At 32.5% G+C, this 17,246-nt stretch overlaps 1 protein-coding gene across 7 annotated transcripts in view; it reads right to left on the bottom strand.

Annotated features, from left to right (window-relative positions):
• PRKACB (protein kinase cAMP-activated catalytic subunit beta) overlaps nt 1–17,246 on the bottom strand; it is a 132,161-nt gene that overhangs the window by 31,566 nt on the left and 83,349 nt on the right. For 4 of the 7 annotated variants that reach the window (XM_044749063.2, XM_014830100.3, XM_070486680.1 and 1 more), the window contains exons 2-3: nt 7,023–7,084; nt 4,741–4,869 (exon numbers count right to left, since the gene is read on the bottom strand). In XM_044749063.2, coding sequence (XP_044604998.1) covers nt 4,741–4,869; nt 7,023–7,084 — 191 coding nt within the window. Of the gene's footprint in view, nt 1–4,740; nt 4,870–7,022; nt 7,085–11,356; nt 11,381–13,092; nt 13,117–17,246 lie in introns of all 7 variants that reach the window. The other 3 variants (XM_014830101.3, XM_014830102.3, XM_070486679.1) reach the window with 2 other exon arrangements.

Genomic DNA, 17,246 nt, shown 5'->3' with positions numbered 1-17,246 from the left:
AAATGAATTCAAGATATATGAACAGGCAAAGCAAATATGCTTAGTTAATTTTTAAATTAATTTAAAATTAATTAAAATCTAATTTACTTTCCAATGTGTATATCCGCTACATATAAGGCATAATAATAAGTACAATAGAGATGAAGATAAGAAAGTGTCTGCCTTCATGCTGCGTAAAATCTATTTGGAAGTATGATGTATGAATATGTGACTAGCAATATGTGAATAATTGCCAAGTGAGAGTTATGATGTCATAAGTGTTCATAGGAGAAAATGTTTAAATTAGGCTTAACACTTAAATCTTTCTGAGGCTCAGATTCTTCACCTATAAAATGCTGATAATAATAACACCTACACTTTAGAACTATGTGGCACTAGGCCCGTCAAGTGATTAACATAGTGCCTGGCACAAAGTAAAAGCTCAAAAAACTGGCAATTGTTATTATAATCTATTTAAAAAGGTGAGAGCTCAGCTGAGTCTTAAAGATGGGTAGATAACAAGGGTTAGAAAATTATAGAGAAGACTACGCAGTCAGGGTTAATATAAAGAACCATTATCTGAAGAGGAAAAATATACCAAGGTAAGTCTGAGCGCTAGTTCCATTTGGCTACAGCTTAGGACAGTGCTTTTCAAAATTTGGTAATGAAGTACTCCTAAATAGCAGAGAAAAATTAACAACTACCCCTGGGGGTGTAGTCCATATTTTATTTTCAAAATTCATATAAAATTTATATTTACTTCTTAATATTTCTGTTGGTTTACATACACATATTTAAAAGCACTTATAAATGATTGCATATTAGCTGATTTTTTTTTTAACCAACCATTTGAGGAGTTATTAATAAGGAAGATAGGCCATGTATTATCACACACTCCCCTGACCCACCCAGCATAGCACTATATACACCTGTGGGTCAAGTTTCACTCAGAAAAGTAGAGAATAGAGGATACACAGGGAATTGTGTGAGATAAGACTACAGTGGAGTTTGGAAGAAATTTATGAAGGGTTTGAGAGTAGGCTGCAGAGTTCTGACTTCATTGAATAAACATGAGGAAGCTTTTTAAGGGAGTGAGTGAAATGATATGATATGACAAGAAACTTCGTTGGCAGTGAGGAGGCTGAATTAGGAGAAAGCGAAAAGTCTGAGGCTGTGGAAAATAATTAAGATGTTATTGTGAAAGCCCATTTGACATAAATGAGAAATCAAATTAGGTGGTGGGAGAAACGCTCTGAGGGGTCACAATACATTTTAAAGGAAAAACGAGTATGGGCACAGAAATCAGGCAAACCTGGGTCAATTCTTGATTCATCTTACCAGGTGTCTGACTTTGGAAAAATTATTTCAATAGAGAGGTTATTGGCTTCAAAGGGGATTAATGTCACACAAAGTTGTGGTGAAGATTCACTGATACAATAAATACAAAGTGCCTAGCGATGCTTGACACAGAGAGTGGAATAAAGAAATGTGATTGCCTTTAATTTTTTTCACTTTCTTTAGTCTACCAAGGGTTAAAAGTTCCAGACGTTATCAGTTATTTAATCCTTAGTGTATACGTGTTTCCTCAGCTAGACAGCAAAATTCTTAATGATAGAGAACATGTCTTATTGATTATACCAATCTCTGACCTTTCTTTTCCTACCTTCCCTTTCCTCCACTAACCAAGAAGTGTACTTGGTATATACAAGGTGCTCTGCAAATGTATACAGTTGAATCAAACTAAATGGAATTCAGTTTTTCTTTCTTTTCAGCCTGATTCTCACCCAGTACCTCAATAAGGAAGAATGTGAAATAGCCTAAAACTTGCTTTGGAGGTTAATAATGAAAGAGGTTATCTGGTATACCTCGTTATTACTAGTGATTTCCTTAATTTCTGCAGTGGTTTTCTTCCCCTCACCCCAAACACTATAAGATAGGAGAAGCCAAAAAGAGTTAATTGAAAGATTTGTGACTTTATTAACAGAAAAGAAGGTTATTATGGAGTGTTATTTTATTACTTAGCTTTAGCAAATTAAAGCAAATAAACTTGAAAAAATTTAGAACATAAATTCTTTGTCTGGGGGCTGGCCCCGTGGCTGAGTGGTTAAGTTCATGTGCTCCGCTTTGGTGGCCCAGGGTCTCGCCACTTGGGATCCTGGGCACGGACATGGCACTGCTCATCAAGCCATGCTGAGGTGGCGTCCCACATAGCATAAATAGAAGGACCTACAACTAGAATATGTGACTACGTATTGGGGGCTTTGGGGAGAAGAGAAGAAGGAAAAAAAACTTTGTCCGAATTATGAATAGATCCACAACATTGCCATAGAGGAAATGACTTAAAATGGCAGCTATTCTTCAGGGAAATACTCTTGTCATAATTTATCCATGAGGTAACCTTCCCAGTAACTTATTTAACAAGGCACTGTCTTACCAAAAAAGGAATTAAAAACTTCTTTCCTGAATACTTTAAAGCATAAAATGGCATATTTTGTAATCCTTTTAGTATTTTATGACTAAAGCACGTTCTATTAATTCCTTAAGAAAGATAACATAAAATATCAGAGGCTTTCTAGATAATAACATTTTAATGACAGGTTTAATCAAAAATATAAATTTGAAGCATTTTGTTGTTGTTGTACTACCAACACAAGTATACAAGCCACTTAACCTCTCTGAGACTCATTACCTCATCTAGAAAATTATGGAAAGAAGTAGTTGATCTCTAACAGCTCCATGCTCAGATTGTACAAATTAGGTATGCAGAGCTCAAGGGTAAGCTGAAGGCTGGATAAGTGTACTCAGGGAGAGGGTATGGAACAATGAAATGAGAAGAGGAGATCATCCAGTGATTGGGACTGGCATTCTTTAAAGAGTAGACAGAAAGAAAAAGATAAAACAAAACAGGAAAAGGCTCATAAAAACAAGAGCCCAGAGAGGCAGGAGCATAATCCAAAGAACATAGGGATGCAGAAGGCCAGGAATGAGACAGTTTCAAGGGAATGGTCAGCACAGCCATAGGCTCCAATAAAGTCACATAAGATGAGCAAAAAGAATCCACTGAACTTGATGATTAGGCCACTGGATTGGTGACCCTTGCCAGAGCCATTTCAATAGAGCAGCAAGAGGTTGGAGATGAACAAGGAGGCAGCTAAACTGAGGGCTGAAGAATGAATCGGAAGTGAGTTAGTGGACAGAGTGACTGTTTTTCAAGAAGCACAGTTAGAAAAGATATGTGAGGGGCTGGCCTGGTGGCACAGCGGTTAAGTGCCCATGTTCTGCTTAGGCGGCCTGGGGTTTGCAGGTTCGGATTCTGGGTGTAGACATGGCACTGCGTGGCAGGCCATGCTGTGGTAGGCGTCCCACATGTAAGCAGAGGAAGATGGGCACAGATGTTAGCTCAGGGCCAATCTTCCTCAGAAAAAATAGGAGGATTGGCAGATGTTAGCTCAGGGCTAATCTTCCTCGGGAAAAAAAAAAAAAAAAGGTATGTGAAAGAAGGCAGTAGACAAAGACGCACAACTAATGTGTGTATAGGTGTATTTAATTTTAGAGAGACTTAAGCCATTACTCCTTTTCATGTTAGAGGTTAGTTTTGGTTTTTGTTTTAAAGTAGAGGTTGGATTGGAACCTCTGACCAGTGTAATGCTGGGTTGTCAGTATGGTAGCTACTAGCCACGTCTGGTTATTTAACACTTGAAATGTGGCTAATCCAAATGGAGATGTACTGTACATGTAAAACATACATCAGATTTTGAAGACTTGGTATGAAAAAAGAAGGTAAAATACCTCAGTAATTTTTATATTAATCACACGTTGCAGTAATATTTTAGATACATTGGGCTAAATAAAATCTATTAAAATTAATTTCATCTATTTCTTCTTACTTTTTTTAATGTGGCTACTTGAAAATGTGAAATTATATATGTGGCTCACAACATACTTCTGTTGGACAGCATTAGTCTGGCCACTATCTGTAACCCCGACTACCAGTTTAGTACCGATCTACATCCCAGTAAGCCAAAATGTCATTCTTGGGAACATAATATCTATAAGATAATAAATCAAGATTTGCCATTTTTCTTTTACTTTCCCTCAACTGTACGTGATTACTAGGAAAACAGAAGCTTAGTATTTAAAGCATGAATAATTCAGACACCTTGATTCATAGATACACTAATATGTGACAAATACTTAACATTTGCTTTTTATTTTAATTAATTTTTTATCAAGATATAATTGACATATAATAATATATTAATTTCCGGTATACAGCATAATGATTTGATATTTTTTATAGTATGTAGGTTTTCACATTTTTCCCTGCTTTAACTGCATTTAAATGAACCAAACTCAGTACTATTAAACAAGAGGGCTTCTACTGTCAATTAAACTAAGTCAAAATAAAATCACTCAATTTCTGTTACCTCAACCTAAGAATCAAATAATTGATCCCTGTACTTTTCCACAAGGCAGAATGTAGTAGAGATGCCTGTTCTTTATGTGTCGAATTCAAAATTTTGTTAGTGAACATACAGATACCTATTATTTATAAATAATTATTGAAATAATAATGTACCCGCATATACTAAAACTATTAACTATGTATCACACAGTCACAATAAATAAGAATGCAAATTAAATGCAACAAGAAAATTATTTGCAGGTGTCAATGGCAAGTCATGATATCGCATCTGTCTAATAATCTAGCTGATAAAACTGAAGTTTATCCTGCAGGCAAAAAACAACAAAGACACTGACCTTCTGCTTATCTAAGATCTTCATGGCATAATACTGTTCAGTGGCTTTATGTTTCACCAACATGACTCTTCCAAATGAACCTGTTCCAAGGGTTTTTTTCCTTTCAAAATCCTCCAGCCCGGCATTATTCTACATATACATGAAAAAATAAAATAAACTTTAAAGTTAGAATTTCTCAAAAAAAGACTATGATAATTATAATAGCTTTAGTGATATATAATGAGAATAACTTAATTTATAACTATTCATTTAAAAACAATACAAAAAGACTATTGAGATTCTAGGTTATTGGCTCTATTTTCCCTTTGAATAAGAAAAGCTCTAATATTTGAGAAGAGAATTATATTTCAAAACAAAGCATAATAGTAATGGGAGAAAACAAGATCCTCAGGTGAAATATTAATGGTCATATTCCAATATGAATTCCTAGTATTAAACTTCTAATAAATTCATTCCACATTTAAATAATTACAAACTGACCAGAAGTATACTGTCAAAGACAATCATGGAAGCCATACCGTATTAGTGCACTTGCAAATAATTGTAATACGCATAAACCGAGGGATCAGAGTCCTTCACTAGAGTTATCTCTGAAGAAAGCACTGTTTTACTTCATTTCTATCTTTATACGAGCTTATGGAACTAGATAATAACAGCATAAGAGATCCTATCGGCTTTCTCTCTCTGATGTTATAATAACCCAGTATTAGTTAAAACAGTAACAATAAGGAAAGAAGAGTTCCTCATTCTCACAAAGATAGCCAAAGTCAGAGTCCCAAACAATAATCAGTCTCTTTTTCTCTTTGAATAGATGCTTTGTTATGAGTAAACATCTTTGTTTGGCTTTGACTATAATATAGAGGCAAAGAATTAGAGGCATCAATCTATTGAATTTGTTGCTGCCACAACAAAATGAAAATTACTAGGAATAAATTATGTGCTAAATAGCAACAAATAGTGATTGTTGACCCATTTGTTTAATAAGTTTTCATTACGAAGATCTCCATGAAAATCTTGGAGAAAATATTTCCAAGGGGCAGTCTGAACAGTGTTTAGCTTGAGAAAAAGGTAAGGCAATGTGAGTCTTACATAAGTGAGGAACCTGGCTAGCTACTGGTGTCCCCTGTAGTTGGATTTAATCTCTACTGCAAATCAAACCTTGCCTTTGGAGACACACGATAGCTTCTTGTTGAACCATTACAGAGAGTGCAAGCAACTCTAAATTTTTACTTATGAAACTTGTTTTCATCATATTTTAATTTCAAATTTCCAATAATTTAAATTGCCATAAGATTCTGTATCAATGAAGAAAGAAAAAACTCATTATAATTCTGATTGAATTATTTAATTTTATGGGTTAATATTTAATTTTTGGCTTTATGACTACAGATGTACTGAATGTTTAATATAGTTGACAACTAAATAATGGAAACCAACTTCATTAATAGACAACAGATCATCTCTTTTTGCCTGTCACTGCTTTTCATTCAAATATGCCATCTTTTTCTCACCTCCCTTAAAGATTCATGTTAGATGTCTAACTTTTTGTAATCAGTAGAGTGACTACATTTTAAATTACAGGTCATGCTATAAATCTTGGTAATGATGGCATCTTCATAAAACATAACATTATTTAGAATTAAATATTTTTTAGTGAAAAAATACTTGAAATAAAATTTTTGTGCTAGGAAAAAAGGTTTTAAAAATTCAACCTACTATTAGGTTCCTTAATTATTTATAACTTTGAAAAGAAATTTTTTTGTCAAGCATAGTTGGCTCTTTTTATACATAGTTTTTAGATCGTAGTTAAGATCTAAAGTACTTAAATTATATAGAACTTACTCCATCAAAACGTTTATGAATGGGTCCCTGTGTACTTGGTATGTTGCTAATAGCCAAGTATTTGTGATTAAGAACTTGAAACTTGCACAATAGGATCCCTATTGTTGTAATTAATAAAAATAATAAATATGCTATCAAAGGCATAAACCAAAATTACCATAAATTAGAAAACATCAAGAATTTGCAGCAGTTTGGAAGTAGTATCAAAATTTACAATCAGTTATTATACTGAAAATTAGTTCCTTCTCCAATTTAGGTATACATAGAATTATTTATTAATAAATCAAAACAATGTTACGGCAAAATTCCCATGCTAAGCTTACACTTATTAAAGCTACTTGAAAATTAAAGTTTCTGAAGTAGTAAATTACTTAGGCAAGAACCATGATTTTACTTAACACAGGATTTTTAAATTGTAGAAAATTTTAAACATTCCTTACCTGAGCAGGATTTTCCCATTTTTTTAAAAAGTCTTCTTTGGCTTTAGCTAGAAACTCTTTCACTGAAAATATATAAAAAAAACAAATTTCGTCTTGTAAGAACACATATTACAGATAAATATACTTGCTTAAAAAACACAGACATGTCAACTATGGTTGCCATGAAACATGTATTCACAACCATAATACACTAGAGAGCTATTTAGTTTCTATAAACAAGAAGCAAACACTTTCTCAAATTTCTAAGAATCTCTAATAACTGTTCTACAGGAAGACCACTTTGATAATTTCAAATCTAATAATAAAAACACTGTTCCTGAAAACATACCTAGAAATAATATAAAAAATATTTAACAATATACAAATAAGCCAGCAGTTATATTAACAGAGGCTTTAAACATAAGAACTAAAACCATCTGGAGAATGTGAACCTGTTGATTTGTGGGGTTTCAACAGTAATTAACTTTGATAAAGGGCTGTTTTCAGGTATAAGGATTTATGTTATCAGATTTGTGTTCTCTTTACTAAAGATAGAGAGAAAAGGGAAAGAAAACACAGACTAACACATAAAGGATACCCACAAAGACTTTAAAACAAAACAGAATACATCACAAACAAAAAACCCAAATAGCTTAAAATCTCATTCTAAATTTGGAGCAAAACTAAATGTCTGAATACCTAATTTAAAATGTACACTAAAGTAAAGAAATTCAAAACTAGGTGTTTATACAGTGATCAATAATAGCCAAATTATTTCAAAGAGCTGTGGTTTGAACTTTTAGATTTGTTAAATATGAATCATTTAAAAGGATTCCTCTTTTTCACTGTCTTTCCACAAAGTTAACAATGACTTCTGTTTACAAGACGACTTCAGGTGTTTAAAAATAAATAATAGGAAAAAAATTCCAGAGACCTTAAACAGCATAAACAAAATGTGTCCTTGTTCCTATAGTTAGCTATGAGAGCAAAACCTGACTACACAAGAAGTAATTATTTTAGTCTTTCTTTTTGTTCAAAGTTCCCAATATTTCTCTGACATCTGAATCTATAAATAAAGAAGAAAGCAGGATTTAAATAATGTTAAAATAGTAAAAGGCTAAAGTGAACTTAGAGGGGAACACCGGCATTTATTTCAGAAATATTAAGAGTGATGATGATAATGATGATGAAAAGACAGAATTAAAAGTGGAAGCGAGGGGCTCACAAATTCTTTAAGATCATCTAATGATGTAATGGTATTAAAGAGAGGCATTTTAAGGTACACATTATTTTTTTCCTCCTTTATCCCCAGTGAAATACCTTTGGCAAAACACTGTGACTAACCAAAAAGGCTGTTGGCATTCTAAACATTTTGAGACTTCAAAATGGTGATGACACCAAGAGCAGACATTAGTTTTTAAGTAACACTAGAGTGCGCATTTCTGAAGACATTATTTTACTACTTTATATAAACTGTCACTTGTATTTGCTGTAAAATAATCTGAAAACACTTGTAGAAAATTTGAGAAAAACAATTTTTAAAATTAGAATCTTCCCATTGTATGAAAATCTCATCCACCAAAACAATGAATCAAATAATTGCACATAATTATGCAAATATGATCTAGTTCCTCCCAAGGGTGGATTTGGGGGTGGAAAATTCTTACAATTTCTTCAGGTTCAGGATGGTTCAAGTCATCTTACTTCTACAAGTTACTAGTTGCAACTGAAGAGTGGTTTTATAAGCAAGATTTTTTTTTGGGGTGTGTGTGTGTGGAGCAGACATATCTGCACATGGCACTGACTGAGAAGTGTCAGCTATGAAGTAAATTACAAACATAATTTATTGCTAAATGCAACTGTGGCTTTTAAGAAACAACAACTTGTGATTTCCAAAATATACCTCTGATTTCTTTTGAAAAATATTTTTAGTTATCTTCTATTTATAGAACTTGCACATCAAGTTGCAGTATAAACTCTCCAGATGCCTGCATGAGTATAGATAATTTGGAGACAAGAAAGAGAATCAGGGAAAGAAAAAAATATCCCTAACATCCTGTTTCAGCTTCTCTTGTCACTTCCTGCTAAGTGGATCTGGAGTTAAGAAAAAAGTAACTGGTCAAAGGAAGGACTGGTAGTATTTGCCAAATTGAAAGAAAATTTCCTTTTTCCTGCTTAGTGAATGAGCTGGAGGAAAAATTTCAAATGCTACTTAATTTCATTCACTAATAGGATATTGAGGAAATTCTCTGAAATATTCTCTGTACTCATCAATATCCCAAGTTTACTGTCAAGTTGCACTGTAGAAAGTAAATACTTCTCATAAAGGTCTTATTTGAAAATTATCAGAAAAGGGTATGAATCAAAGATATTAAATTTTGTCAATTATTTCAATTATTTCAGTTCCCTTTTAGAGTAAGGATAAGCATTAATTATAATGTCATTAAATTTCCAAGAAAATTCTGTTCCTGAAACACTTTTTTGTCATATATGTATATATATACACATACGAAATCTCTAGTTTATATGTGCACTATTTAGATGCAAAGATGAACCTAGTTAACTCTTTGTAAAAATATAAGTTAGCTAAAATATACATCTTATAAATATATACACCAAAAATAAAATCTTTCACAATATGCTGGATTATGATTCTAAAACAACAGGTAATCCAGAACCACACATACTTGCTTTGCACTTTATTATTTTATTATTTGCATTTAAAGTCACTGGTGAATTTAACTTTCTAAATGCTTTTCTCTGGTTATTTCCAAAATTTTTATCCACTGGCATAAGGTGTTGGCAGCTAATTAATAAAATGAGTGGTAGGAGAGAGAGAGACAAAATTCAAACACGGCAGCACATTCAATCCAGAGTTCCCTATAAAATATACCTGAAGTTCTCAATTTTTTAGTTTTCTTGTTGTGTTCTAATACATAAGCCATATCTATATTTTACCATTTAAACCCTTGTGATATCCTGAAATAGCCACAGGTTTCGGAGCTTAGCACATCTGAATTAGAATATTGGCTCCAATACTTCCTAGCTATGCGATCATGGGTACTTATCTACAAAGCATCAAAGAGCGATTAGTAACTCTCCTTAGGAAAAAATACCTCAGTGAAGGATTTTTCTGAAAATATATTTTGTTCTGTATTGGTCAGTAATGGAGCAAACTAGGTACTATAAAAATGAGAAGGACACACCAAAAACTAACTCACTTTCTTCCCAGGAGTATACATTTCAATTATATTTATTTTCCAAATAAATTTATTTTCTCTTCAGTTGGTATCATTTAAGGAGTCTAATCACGGTGCATTCTAAAGAAATGAGCATACCAAAAGAATTTACATGTTCACCCAGGATTGGTTTGTAGGAATGTTTATCCACATTTATAAGATGAAGAAAGAAGAAATAAAGTGACAATTTTTATGCATTTCCACAAGTACGTAAAGAAACAATTCTTATCACTCTCAAAATATTTTTGAATATGTTTATCCACAGGACATAGTTTAAAAATTGGATTACAAAGTTCATTTTAAACAGTAGGAAAATTTATTAAAAATTCAAGTATGGCATATCTTTATTCCATGTTATTCAGATAATTCTATAATAAATAACATTTCACTAACTACGTTTACTAAATTTATTTATTAGGCATTTTTGGGTTTTGTGTTAGGTAAACTAGATTACTGTTTATTATAAAAAGAGCATGTTGTTAGTTATAGTATGCCATTATCCATTGCTTAAAAGAGGTCATCATTCATGTTTTGTAAGAAGAGTTTAGAAATCTATTCCTATATAGATTACAACTACTCCAGATGTTGAGTTATCGAGCCTCTGTGCAATGAGATGTCACCTCCCTCTTTTATACCTCTTTTACAATAAAAGCACAACTTTACTTAACTTTTATTTAATGAATGTCAGAAAAATAGACAAGAAACAAACAGAAAATGAAACAAAATAGAATATAAACTTCCTAGGGAAAATACCCAATTAAAATATTAGCTGTTTTATTCAAAATTTACAACAGTATATTTTCTTTCAAAAACCAATGATTAACCAGGGTTATCTAATTTAAGTGGGGTGTAGTAACCTGTCTTCTGCTACCCTGTACACCTCCTACTACTTCACAGTGCTATATTTGTTGTCTCTAAAATATCACACAAGGAACTGTAATATACATCATTTCTATAGATAAAACTCAACAAGCCATTTTCTCCATCAACTAAAATATTTTATTAACTCAGCATACTTTATAAAAATATAAATTTCTGGGGAGCAGAACAACTTGCAAACAACTGAATAAAAAGTCTTAAAGGTAACATTTGTTTTATTAAAAAGTAGTTGCCTACCAGATACTTCTGAAGAGGAGCAAGCTTGTATCCAAAAAATAAATTAAACAATGATTAAATGACACTCATAAAAACAACATATTAGCATGAAATCACCTATACACATTTTCTTAGAATATTATGTACAGAAATAAAATATTAATGCAGAAACTCAATAATCTGACTGCACATATTCAAACAGAACATTTTAAAATTAAACGGTAAAGAAATAAAATCAATAATTATTGTTTAGTGCCCAAATCAGTACCATTCTAATTCTCATTAAAACAACTAAGAAAAATTTTAACTCCTCATAGCAATAGTGCTAATAATATTAAGTAGCATATATTGAAATACATATCCTATAATTATTGTAATACCATTTCTGTACTTCTGTTATTTATTTGAAACTCTACTATAGGAAAGACAATTTGAATTATAGCACTTTGTTAACTCCCTTCTGAAAGACACTAGTAAATCTTTCAGGCATTTTACTTCCTTGGTGCTGGTTTAACAATCTTTTCAACAACATTTATTGAGTACTGTTTAGTGGTGCCAGAAACTGAGCTAGACTCTGGGAACATACAAAGAATAAACATATCTCCACTATAAGGAGATGAGAAGCTAATGGGGAGAGAGGTGAACCATTACAACAGAATGAGATAAGGACTACAACTAAGGAAATTATAAGGTGCCAAACGAGCTTGAAAGAGAAAATTCTTGGGTAGTAAGGTAAGGCTATTTATAATAGAGGACACAGCATTTGAGCTGAATCTTGAAAAATAAAGAGTTCCTCTGGCAGATGAAGTTCAGGAAGAAGACATTCTGGGCTGGGATGATCTTGTATAAAAGGCATGAGCATTGTTTATCCAGGAAATGGTAAGTGACTTGTAATTGCTGCAGCAAAAGGTAGAAGTGTACAGCAGCAGTGGGTGGTGACGTGTATCAGCAAGAAGGTGCTCAATCATGGAGGTAATTGTTTGCCATGGTGATGCTTTTCCTTGTGTGGGAAGGAACAGGAGTAAACTGAGTTATTCACAATTGCTAGACTCTATTTCTTCTGGGAAATAGGAAGCAAGATCACTTGCTAAGGAAGAGGGGAGCCAGATGGAGTAAAGAGAGATATGGGTGGGGATTAGAGGCTTGAGTATTTTAAACCTTGATAACTATCTATGTAGGGTATAAGAGAGGGGCTATTCCTCTAAAATTTTCTATTAGGGAAAGAGCAAGTATTAGGTCCTATAAGAAATTATATGTTTCTTAATAGTATCTTTTTTGGTAATAATAGTTTAAAATTTTTTTACTGAACAGATTATAATTCATGGGCCCCCTAACCTCTTTGTAGTTAAACTTTTTTATCTTCCTTCTTTACCTTAATAAAGAAATTATTGTATTTAAGAGTTATTTAGCGTGTATCAGAAAGCACAAAACAGGATGAAAACTGGGGTAAAATACCTATGAAAACACCAAGTTCTACCAACAAATATGAGAGAACAGTACAATCCCTTCCAAAACTTCTGGGAAGTATAAATCTAGTAGAGTGTAATAGTCTGTCCTCTGTCACCCCTACTTTAAACACTCACCTCTTTAGAGCTCTATGTTCGCTTTTTCTAAGAATATCACCCAACACACACATTCTACTACAAATATTCTCGATAAACTAAATATAAAACATTCTAGTTGCCACAAAATAACTCATAAAATCCAATTTATAGCAACAAAGCAACAGAATTATTCTGTAAAAAGTGGTTTCCTACCAGATGCTTCTGATGATTTGCGTGCTTGATCAAAAAGAATAAACAGATTAAACAACATAAAATAACATACTCACAATAAGTTACCCATCCATATATGTTCATTAGTATATTTACACATAGAAACAGAATGAAAAATACTTGAGCATACATATTCAACAGTGTTTTATATAAGGATTATAACAAATTCTTTGGATATGTATACTTTTTTAATCAACCAAAACCCTACTCTGGAATAGCGTTAGTGAAATATCGTATTCTATCCTTTTAATCTGGGGAGCAATTGTGTTCACTTTGCTGAACAGACACATTATCTGCTTCACCATATTCAAGCATGTTCATTCAAAGCAAATTCACTTTAACTTTAAAAATGATAGTGGGTATTTAAAAAACCTTTAATTACTGCAATTGTATCTGAGCAGTAGAGTGGATGAGACCATGTCTACTTTTATTTTCTAAGGTATCAGACTTGCACAAAGTCACACATGAATGAATGTTTGGAAATATAATAGGCCATAAAAGCCACATTTCCTATTGCGATATTTATTTTACTCTTCTTTCCTCTCCTTATGCTTTCTTAATAGTTAATTCTTTGTCAAGTCTTGGTTACAAGTGAACAGTATAATTGACTGTTTCACTAAACTGTTAAAAAAACACTTTTGGTGAGACATATATTTAAATGATCAAATAATAGAAATACGTACATTAATTATTTTACTAGTATCTACATGAACAGATGGATACACTATGAATCCACATAGCGCTCATTCACAACTAATCACATGTACATGCTTTCTCTCCCAACTTGCTCTCTATCTAGGGATGCCGTGGATTTTCTAGGCCATCCAAGCCATGTTTGACTGGAGATGTTCCCTATAGGATTTTGTAATAAAAACTTAAACTAAATTTATAGTCATAAAACTAATGACCCAGGGAATCTTTGAAATGCACTTTACCTCCTTAATTGTTCAGAGACCTGTTCTTGGAGGAATATTATATCTACCACAATCCCATGCTAAAGATTTTCCATTTGATTCTGAATTCAAATATTCTGTCCTATTAGCAGACAGTGTAGAGCTAGGAGTGGATCCCTAGATGACTGGATATGAACATTTTCAACTTAACTAGATAGTAGTAAGTGGCTCAAGAAATGGTTGTGCCAATTTATACTGGTACTATATCCCTGATGATCCTTATCCTCAACAAAATATGTTACTATTAAACTTTCTAATGGGTATGAAATCATATCTTCTTGTTAAGAATTAGGTAAATATATCTCAGAATTTTATAATTTTTTCCCCTAAATGTCTTTAATCACTCTTTTATTAGATTTATTCCTAGGTTCTTTAGAACTTTGGTTGCTGTTGTAAAGGGGATAATTTTAAAAATTACTATCCGTTGCTAATGTATAGCACATAGTTCATGTTTACGTATTGATTTTACCTGGCAATCTTGCCAGACTCTCTTATTAATTCTAAAATGACATTGGTAGAGTCTCTTGAATTTTCTATGAAGGCAATCACATATCAACTGTGAATGATGACAATTTTGTCCCCTCCATCTTTTTCTTGTCTTACTGTACAGATTATGATTAACAGTGCAATATTGTACAGAAACAGATAATAAGCACCCTTTTCCTGTTCCTAACTTTAGAGAAAATGTTTCTAACTAATTTTCTTTTCCCATACTTTACTTGCAAAGCTACACTAGACTTAGTAAATTAATTTAAGAATATCTCCTCCTTTTCAGTTCTTTGGAAGATTTTGTACAAGACATAAATTTTTGTTTTTTGAGTATTTCTTAAAACTTGACTGTAAAACTGTCCAGTCCTAATTTTGTTAAGTTTTGAATAAAGATTTTAACTATGATTAAATCTCAAATAGGTACAGTTCTAATCAGTTCTTTTAAGTCTTTTCCATGAACTAACCTTTGGCTCTGTTGTGTCTTTACTTTCTATTCCACTGATTTTTGCTCATGTCTTTATTAGTTTTTCTTCTTTTGATTAACCATGCTGTGCTTTTTCTAACTTGTTTACTTAATGTCTTTCTCCTTTCCTAATATAAGCATTTAAAAATATGTCTCTAAATCTACTTTAGCTGCATCCCACAAGTCTTGATGCACAGTTGAATTTTAAATTTATATTATGACCCAATTCTTGACCTGAGAGTTATCTGAATTTTTTACATCCCCAAACATAACATCTGTGTGTGTTCATTTGTTTAATTAGTCTTTTATTATTGATTAAACTTAATTGCTTTGTGGTCAGAGACCACAGCATATATATCAATTCTTCAAAATATTTTGAATATGTTTAGTTGTAAAATCAATTTTCTAACTGTTCTATATATTTGTGTGCTCTTCAATTACTAGGATTCTCTCTATATATCTATAAATCTTATGTATTTACAACTTCTCCTTATAATTGGGTCAATTTTGTTTTAGATATTTTGAGGCTATTTTAGAGGTGCATACAACTTTTTTCTCTTATTTCATATATTTTTTAACATGATTATTAATTTAAAATGGTAGCCTGTATGTGACAATTCTACTCTCCGACATTCTTTGGAGGGTCTAATTCTATTGTACCTGCTGAATATCATTTGTAGTAGATTTGTTTGTGTGTGTGTATGTATCTATTTTGATTTTGGATTGTGAACTCAAAGTTCAGTGGGGCTTTATCTGTGAGAAACCTGCAGGGCTTAACTTGAGGATATGTTTTGTATTAGCTTCTGTCTGGCATCCAGTGGATGTTACTTAGCCTGGGACTGTTAACAATAATGTATTTTATTTTATTGGCCATTCGTAGACGACACAGTTAATACAGACTAAACCCTGAAATCTACTGGAGGAGAAGCAGTTGATTACAAATTCTCAGGAGAGGCATCCCACACACACGCGCACACACACCTCCCCCGTCCCCAGGAACCTAAGCCAAGAAATACAAGCTTCCTTATTTTCTCCCTCTGTCAGTGGAGAGGTTTTATTTTCTAATCTATGCTTTCACTGAGGCTACAATCCTTTGAGGATTCAGGCTTTATTTAGGAGTCTAAGAAATCCCAAGTTTATGGATCAAAGACCTTGTCTTCTGTCTCTGTGAGGCCACTAAAAACGAAAGCCCTTTGGTTACTGAGGTATGAATGTCTCCTCAGGGTAGCCAAAATATGCTCCCCTTTACAAGCCTGGTTTTCATTTACCATTTCACCTTTTGCACATTGAGGATTTCTATTCTTGTAAGTTTAGCTATTCATTTAAAGGGATGCTTGTTATATTTTATTCAGCATTTCTAGGTGCTGTTGTATCTTCAGTAATTTTTGCTTTAGAAGAATTTTCAAATTATCTAATCTCCAATTTTTGGATTTTTTTTCTTTAAAAGACAAGCTCCGTGTTAAATTGTAAGATGCAAAGAGACCTAGATGTTTGTGGAATTCATTTTTTATCTTTGAATCAAAACTTCCATCAGATATATTTAAGTGTTGGTGTTTTTGTTAATCTTTGTCAAAATACAATGAGCTCTTTGAGCTCTTTCAATCTGTAGATTCAGGTTTTCTTCAACTAAGTAGTTTTTCTGAATCATGTTTTTTATTATTGCTTCTGTTCTATTAGTCATTATCCTTTTTGAAGGAGTACTATTCATTCAATTTGTAGAGTTTCCTACTTTCATCTAACATAGTTTTCACCTCATAATTTTTATCCTGTCCATTCCCCCTACATTCTGGTAGGCTTTATCAAGCTAGTTTTCACACCATTAATTTATTTTCCTGTAGTGATTATTTTGCTCTTTAACGCTTCTAATGCAGCTTTATATTCTGCAAATGCCAGGTTCATTTTCTTATAACCTTCCCTTATCATGTCACTATTGCTCTTCTTTTCTATTCCTGCTTCTCAGTCAGTTCTCTTTTCATCCTAGCCTCTTGTTTTATCTTCTTATTTTTCATGTTTTATTTCACAGATTCAATGTTCACTTGAAATTTTTAGGAATTCAACACAAATACTATCTATAATATCTTATTTTTACCCCCCCCAAATATTTTCTATCAAAAGTTCACTGTCTTCCTCTTGAAGGCTGTGATTTTATCTTTTAATCTTCTCTTTTATAGGCTCCATGTTGTTGCTTTTCTTGTTTATTCATTCATGAACAACGAGAAGCCTTTCAAAAC

Source organism: Equus asinus, chromosome 16 (assembly GCF_041296235.1).
Source record: "Equus asinus isolate D_3611 breed Donkey chromosome 16, EquAss-T2T_v2, whole genome shotgun sequence".
NCBI classification, from domain to species: domain Eukaryota; kingdom Metazoa; phylum Chordata; class Mammalia; order Perissodactyla; family Equidae; genus Equus; species Equus asinus.
Note: the sequence above shows the minus strand (reverse complement) of the source record. Positions and strands in the feature narration are given on the sequence as shown.